The sequence below is a fragment of the Egretta garzetta genome, unplaced genomic scaffold, assembly GCF_000687185.1.
Source record: "Egretta garzetta isolate BGI_Z169 unplaced genomic scaffold, ASM68718v1 scaffold11, whole genome shotgun sequence".
Classification (NCBI taxonomy): Eukaryota; Metazoa; Chordata; class Aves; order Pelecaniformes; family Ardeidae; genus Egretta; species Egretta garzetta.
The window spans coordinates 467,736-475,791 of record NW_009258621.1 but is presented as its reverse complement, the minus strand read 5'-3'; the positions used below and the strand labels follow the sequence as shown (position 1 = coordinate 475,791).

At 45.8% G+C, this 8,056-nt stretch overlaps 1 protein-coding gene across 1 annotated transcript in view; it reads left to right on the top strand.

Moving 5' to 3' along the window:
• Window positions 1-8,056, top strand: part of PARP1 (poly(ADP-ribose) polymerase 1) — a 33,004-nt gene that overhangs the window by 7,182 nt on the left and 17,766 nt on the right. Inside the window, exons 5-8 of the mRNA XM_035903604.1 lie at window positions 3,114-3,210; window positions 4,871-4,987; window positions 5,961-6,137; window positions 6,589-6,730. Of these exons, the coding sequence (XP_035759497.1) occupies window positions 3,114-3,210; window positions 4,871-4,987; window positions 5,961-6,137; window positions 6,589-6,730 (533 nt within the window). The remainder of the gene's footprint in view (window positions 1-3,113; window positions 3,211-4,870; window positions 4,988-5,960; window positions 6,138-6,588; window positions 6,731-8,056) is intronic.

Sequence of the window (8,056 nt, the reverse complement as noted above, 5' to 3'; positions counted from 1 at the left end):
CTTTGGGCAGGCTCAGGGTGACAAATCCGGAGCCTCCACTGGGCTACCGGCTGTCGTGCCCGAGCACCAGCACTTTGCAGGCCTCGGAAGGAGGATCTTGTGTCCTTGCCAGCAGCTTCTCTGTGGGAAGAGTGCTCGTGTACTGATGTAGGAAATGCGGTAGCAGCTTGTGAGCTCCCTTTGACTGCGCTTCTCTGGTAGCATGTGTTTTGCCCTCCTGCTCCGAGCTGTAATGCTTTCCTGTATTTTCTGCCTCACTTGTTTGTGTAGCATTGCTGCCTAGGACAGGATCAAAGTGTTACTCTGGAGATGTCATGCAACACCAGATTAACTACAGAGGTTGCCTGAGGCAGAGGGTAAGTACTCAGGTCAGCAACAGTCTGGCAGTGCTTTACAGGGAGGAGGAGAAAAGTTCCTCCCTGAGCCGGCTGCTTGCTTTATCCAGGGTTGCTGTGACTGTCCTTTCCACCCTTCACTTTCATTATAGGGAAGACTTGAAAAATAGAGTAGACTGTAAGGAAGGGCCAGGCTAGAATGGGACAGTTCACCTTCATCTTCTCAAAAGTTGGAATAAATCTTGTAGTCGTGTATCTTCCACAAAGGTGAGAAGTGATTTGTGTTGGCTGGTAAGCACCAGTCCTTCAAAGCAAGCTGTTGGGCCATACCTGTTCAGTGTGGGAAGACTGTCCCTTCCCCAGCAGGAGGAAGGGGGTACACAGTAGCACCCAGCTGTAGTTAACTGCACGCAGTTTTTGGTCCCAAGGATGGCAGATAAAAGTTGATGTGTGTGTGTGAGCGTGTATTTTGTCGATTGTTCTAAAATTTGCTGGTTTGGAAAGATGTGAGATGATTTAGGCTTTGCCATTCCCTTCTCCAGGCTGTATAAAATGATGACTAGCGTTTGTTTTAAGCTTTGAGCGTAGCCAGGGACAAAAGAGAAGGTGGTGACTGACAGCTGTATGCCTCTCTGCAATTGGGATGATCCCTCCTGCTCTGCAGTTTGTTCAAGTGGCTGGAACAGGTACAGCAATCACTCTGTCCAGGAGAGCAGCCTGCTGTCCCCTTGACTCTGAGGAGAAGCTGCCAAAAGTGTGAGTCCCTGCTGGAATTTGGATGCTTTCCCTGGGTCCCAGGGCCTCTCGGTAGGGTGATCACCTTCCAGTGGTTGGTGTGCTGGCTTTCCTCCTTTTGGAGACTGGGAGACAAGTCACGGCATAGAAGCGAGTGCTGGCTTGCTGGAGGCAGCATGTGACTGTCAGCCTGCCGAGGGAGAGGCACCGCAGATACGCAGCGTTTGGGCACCCATCCTAAATACTTACATTATTAAGCCCTCTGGCTTGGGAAGGTGCAGCAGAGCGCTTTGCGCTCAAGCGGATATGTTTTTCCCAGATTATGTTGTGTACCTGGGACTCTGTCAAAACTTGCAGAAGTCATGATCCTCGTGGCGGGGCTCAGGGGATGCTCTGGTCTTGCCCCTTTGCAGGGGCTGCAGCCAGGGAGGAGAGGGGACCTGCTTGGCCTGGGAGTTTTTGAAGGCATGGCTCTGTGTGTGCTGTATCCAGTCCTGCCACGCTAGTTCCTGCTTGCCTGATTTAGAAAACAAGATGCAGCTTTTCTCAAGAAAGGCAAGCAAATGCTGGTGGCACAGTGCAGCTGTTGTCCCCCCTGAGGGAGTGCACCTTAAAGCATAGCCCCAGCTCGGACTGATGGGACCTTGCAGGGGGACAGCTGAAAGATGAACTCTTCTGCAAAACCAGCCCCTTAAAGACTTACAAAGTGCTCTGAATCTGGTTTGGTCAGAGGTGCTAATGATGGGCTAGTGGTGGCCACTGCAAATAAAATGAGAACTTGGCCCCGGTTTAGGGCCAGGAGAGTTTCTAGAACTTACAGGTGTCTCATGCGCGAGTCTTCTCGAGAAGAGCAGTTTTTAACATCTTCCTGCAGCTTTATAGTTAGTAAGCTGTCATACAGGGTTAGTCTTAACAGTAGCAAAGTACTAGAAAGTGAAGTGTTTAAAATTGTGAGTAGGAGAGCAATCGAGCATGTCAACTCTACGGCTTAACCATCAGCCACAGCTTATAAAGTTAAGACAGATGCTTGCTTAGAAAGAAACGTGGCTGCTGTTTCGAAACAATAGCAGCTCTGTCAAAATGAAGTGCGAGATCCAAGCTGTGCATGTTCTCTGTCTCAAGTTCCAGACCCATCCTTCCTCAAGTGGGCCGGAGTTTCCCGTTATTTCCTCACAAGGAGAGCACACACTGATTTGATTTATTGATACTGATGTATTTTGAAGCCAGGCAGACCAAGGGGATGACATGACATAAATTATCTTCCTCTAAGGTCTCTTGTCATTCTGAAGTCTGCCAAAGTCCCCTGGTTTTCATTTGGCTTCCTCTTTCCAGTCTTTCTCGATCAGTGTTTTCTGTTACTTCTCCCTGCACAGCTCTAAGACCCCAGCTAATAACAATAACTTTCCTCAAACACAACTGCACAGTAGTACATCACGAAACTGCTGTCGGCCTGGGAGCACTTTGCAAGTAGAAACTTCCTCTGTCTGATTTTGACCTGACTCAATTCCAGTCTGAAGAGAAACTAGCTGGCAGATAACTAGTTTCCCAGTACGTTAGCTTGTTAAAATTATTGTGTTTGCTGTCCTTGATTTCAATATGGACTGTCTAAAGTGAAAAAATCAAGCTGCTGGTTCAGCCCAAAGACACTGCAGTCTTTTAACCTGCATTGCTACACCTCCTCAGATTTGGAGAGGTGTGCTTACGTTCAGTGATTCTTCAGAGTATGCCTTTGGTGTAACTAATACAGGTGTAGATGAACATGCCTAAAAATGTTGCGGTATTTCATGTGGTATTCTGCCGGACTACATGGTTAGCCTGTGGAAAAGCTTTAAGTGTAGCTGACCTGATTGAGGCGGCTTGTGTTGTGGAGCCAAGTACATGTCTACAATCTAGCACTGAGGAATTTGAAAAATGGGTTTGCCTGCCAAAACTGAGGATATTCAAGCCTCTGCAGATATCAGCAGTCAGTAAACTGAGCTCTGGACAGGCATTTGAATAACTTACTTTTTTTTGTGTGTGTTCTGTTTTGTTTTTCTCTACTAGAAAGAGAAAAGGAGAAGAGGTAGATGGAAATGTGACTGCAAAAAAGAAACAGAAAAAAGAAAAAGAGAAAGAATCAAAGCAGGAAAAACAGCTGAAGGTAAGTTTTAGCTGATCACATACCGAAAATTGCTTCGTTAGAAGAGTGCAGTGACAGGCGCTAACTGAGGAGCTGTAGCACCTAGAGAGGGACTGTTCCTGGTGCCCAGACGAAGCAGAGCTGCAGCACAGCCGGTCCCCGTGTCCTGGTGCAGGAGGTGCCCTGTCGCTAAGGCTTTGCTGATGGCATTCACCCTGCAGCTTTCTCTTGAAAGACAGGAAGGAACTTCTCTAGGACTTGTGCTTATCGGATTTAAACAGATTAGGTTAAATGCCTTCTCTCTCTGAGAGGCTGGTTCTGTATCCTTCCTGCATCAGCTGGCTGTGGTGGCTGAAGCTCTGAGCCCGAGCACTGTTGCAGAAGAGCTTGGAAACAAATAAATAGCTCATTGCAAAAATTAGAGAGGTAAAGTGTGGAACTAGATTAATGAGAAGTTTTATCTTTTTCACCCTCTGGGGAGCTGTGTTCGGTTCTTGGGTACAAAGTGGGATAGATCACAGCTTTCTACCTTTCAGTTTCTAGAATACATGGGAAGAATTCCCAACAGAGCATCAGGAGTTTTGTATTCATTGAAAGTTTGACATAGGTACTTTCCAAGAAAAAATTAACAAGAGACTTTTGCTGCAACTGAAGTCTTAATGAAGTTGTAGAAGAATGGTGTGTCCACCTCTGAACAGAAGGTTTCTTCTTCGTTGTTAATACCTTGATTTTCAATAAAATTTAGCTGAGACATTATCAAGGTTTTGCCGCTGCAGTGCAGATGTGTAGGACAGGTCAAGGCAATTTGTGGATCAGGATTAACTTCGGGTTCGCTAATTTTTTTTAACAGCATTTCATCAGGCATGACCATTGACACTGAAAATTAAACCATTTAACACAGTAAACCAGTTCTCCCAGGGTAGATTGCATTTTTGAGTGTAGCCAGTGAATAACATTCAGAAACTATCTGAGATATTTTTAGGATGCCTCTTTGTTGTCCAACTCTTTCACCTTTTGTAGAAAGGCTCAAAAGAATGCAGGCTCCTCTGCACCACTGCAGGTGACTGATCTGGTAGAAATTCCTCATATGCTTGTGTGGCTTAAAAGAAGAACAGCGCCGATCAGCGTTTCTGATTTTTGTTTTAAAACGGGGAGGCTCAAAGGCAGCCACGTCCCTGCTGTTGGCGGTGTGAACTAGTTAGGTGATTTTTGCAAAGTCTGAGAACTCGCTCAAGTTATAAGTGTGATTAAAAACATGGGGTCCACTCTATCTAAAAGCTGGCTGTCTTGTTAATGTCGCTTGTATCTCTTTGTATGGGTTAGTGCTGTAAAAATTACTCTGTGGCCTTTCTTCACATGTTCATGACTGAGAGGCCTTGGTTTATATAGAATCCCGTAGGGATGTCCTTCCACATATAATCTTGAGAAGGGAGAGTATTTGCCAAAGCTGTGGTGTGCTCATGTATTCGTACTGAAATCTGAAGCATGTGGCTTTAAAGACCTGTTCTCAGTGTTTAGGTAAAATGTGTTGACCCTCCCTTTTGTTAAAGCTACTGTTTCTTCTGGTCTGTGTTTGAGATAGCATGGGCTCACTAAAACCTTGTCCACATACTGCAGTTTCAGGAGTGTTCTTGGAAAGCAATTGGCTGCAAGTAGCTAAGCTGCTGGGTTTTGTCAACAGGAGCAGACAGAGCTGATCTGGGGCATCAAGGATGAGCTGAGGAAGGTCTGCTCCACTAATGACCTGAAAGAGCTGCTGATCGCCAACAAGCAGGACGTGCCTTCAGGGGAGAATGCTGTGAGTTGGTCTGTAGTTGCTTTGCTCATGTGCCAGGTCTTTGAATTGGAGAAGCTGACCCAAACCAATATTGCTGCAAGGTCCACAAGTCTGAAGCACGTTCCTAACATAACACTTCAGAAAGAAATTCAGTGCAAACCCCGGTCCTTTTGTCCTGGGACTCTGATGATATTGCTGTTACGCTTGCTTGTGAAGGGCCATGTGGTGGTGCTGAATTCAGTGCCTTCGTCTAAGTGATGTGCTTTTACTCTGCTATGCCCAAACTGGTCCGTGGTTTTTTTTTTTGTTGCTGGCTCTTCAAAAGTAGTTTAGTTATGGCACTTCACGTTGCCTCCCTCAACTGTTAAATTATGCAAAAAGAAGCAAAAACTGTACAAATTCTTTGCTGGTATCTTTTCTGAAAAGTCACTTTTCAGTCTGTGTGACTTGTGAAAGTCTTCTCTTTTTTGGAGCCACACATCACTTTTAAGTATTTGTATTTATTAAAACTCTTTGTAAGGAGTGTGGGCTGGGATGTGGGAAGTGTCTAGACTCAAAATGGTCAAGAAGTACTCTTTAGGCAGGAAAACGGGGACTTGTCTGAGCCTACATTCCCACCTACCTACTCATGTGCTCAGATGCAGTAGCTCGTCTCCTCCTTGGCTGTTGCGGCACGGCTGCCTGGTCAGGTGCTGTGCGGTAGGTATGCTCTCCTGAATGCCGAATCTGAATAGGAGAGACTGCGAGCCATGGGTGTGAGCAGATACGGTGTGACCGGGGAAACTTCGTGTCATGTCTTTAAGGCGTCGTAAATCAATCAGTGCTGGTAAGAGTCTTGGTTTATGTACAGTGTGTGCATGACAAGCGCTGGAAACATCTCGTTTGTGTGCCAGCAGCCTGACAGTTATTTTCTTTGTGCAGCCCAGTGTAATGTAGTGCGTGGGCTTCCAGCCTCCTTCTGCCATGACCTGTTTTGTATTCTTTGTTGCTTTAGATTTTGGACCGAGTAGCAGATGGGATGGCATTTGGAGCTCTGCTTCCCTGCGAGGAGTGTAAGGGGCAGTTTGTGTTCAAGAGCGACGCATATTACTGTTCAGGGGATATCACTGCCTGGACTAAGTGTGTAGCTAAAACGCAGACTCCCAACAGGAAAGACTGGGTGATCCCAAAGGTGGGTGTTTACTGCAAATTTGATGTTCTGAAGCACATTCCTTAACGGATGTTACCTCTTGTAAGGAGACTGAATAAGCAGCAGTCAGTGTTGGATGCCAGAGAGCAGTGTGCACTGCAGTGCTGAGCAGCTGTGACAGTGGGGAAGTCCTGTCACAGCTACATCCCTCCAGGGTGAGGCAGCTAATGTATAATTAAATCATATTTTTTCCAGTAACGCTAAATTGAAAGAGATGTTGCTGATTTGGTTTGAAACCCCTCATCTACCCGCTTCTAGCTTTGTTTTCCTGGTCAGTAAAGTGGGTATTTACGTACGTTAGGAAGTCAGGAAAGGAAGTGCTTTCCAAGACCTGCAGTAAATGCCAATATCTGGCCAGTGCTCAATTTAGCCTTTAAATCTTATAATAGTATTTGTGTTGTTTTTAAACTCTACTTATGTTTTCATCCCACAGGAGTTTCGGGAAATCCCTTACCTGAAGAAATTTAAATGTAAGAAGCAGGACAGGGTATTCCCTCCAGATGCTGCAACTGTGAACTCTGTGCCTCCTCCCTCTGCATCTGCTCCTTTGACAGAGACCGTGTCCGCACCCAGAGGTAAGCGGCTGGCTGGGTGTGGGTCAGTGGAGTTCAAGATGGTGTGTAATGCCATTCCCAGACAAACATGCCTCCCTGAACAGGCATGCTCTTCTCCTGCCCCTAAGCAGACAGAGCTCTCCTGGTAAAAAAAAGCATAGCAGAGTTTCACGTGCTTTGTCTTCTTAGCACAGGTCAACCCTGACGTGGTGGCTTGCCTGGGGACCTGGGCTGGAGATCCTGGTTGTTTTCTAACATAGTTTTGAGTATTTATTGGTGGTGAGGAAATTATGTGTTTGCAATGCATCAGAAACTTAAAAGCTGATGTTGCAAAATGTGTCCCAAGGGAGACCTGCTATGAAATGCCTTCTTGCTTAGTTTCTTGGGGAACATCCAGGGACTTCCATAATGTCAGATAGTCCACATCCAATGTTAGGTTTTAAGGGCAAGAGTTGTTTGGTTTTTCTTTTTTAAATCCTCCATTGAGATTTGGCTTTACCAATCACTCACTCCCCTTATGCAAAATAGATGTGCTGTCTCCAGCCCACAAATTGGGAAAAGGCTGGACTCCAGAAGTTTCCCATAGGCTGTTGGAATGAATTGCATGCTTTGGTGATATAAGCCTGTCCACTAAAAACTATGCTGACTTCTTAATCAGTCTGTTTAGCCCTGGCCATAGTTTTGAGAGCAGGGGATTATTATTACTTGGTGAAAAGGGTGGGAGTAATTCTGCACAGCTAATGTTAGCCAGATCGTGTTATTTTAGCACTGCAGTCAAAGTAACCCAGGCTTTCATTCTGATAGGCAAGCTGATTCCAGCCCCAGCATGCCTTGAAAGTAAACTCAAAGTGTTGACCAGAATTAAAGCCAGGTTACTTTGTTTTCTAGCAACCCAACTAATCTGACTAGGGGGAGAGGAGGAAACAAACCCCTCAGCATTTATCTTTAGCAGTGCAGATACGCTCTTAGACACTTGCCACATCCTGGACCCACCTGCACTGCAAGGTGTTAACATGATGATGTGATGGAGCCTCAGATGGTTACCAGCTGGCTCCTGACTTGTAACAGGACTTGACATGATATAACCTTGTACTGTCTATAAGATCAAGACCCAAATGTACTGTAACATGTGAGAATGCTGTTGCTCGAGAGATGATCTTCTTTCTCTAGCCCCTCCAAAACAGGTTTCCATTTGAAGAGGCAGGAGCTTTCATGTTACAGTTTCTCCCGTGCTGTCCGGGCATCAAAGGAAGAGGGAAGAAGAGCAGAGTCTCTAGTAGCACAGTGCTGAAGCAGGCTGATTTTTTTTTTTTTTTTTTTTTTATTAAAAAAGGGGGGGGGGGGCGG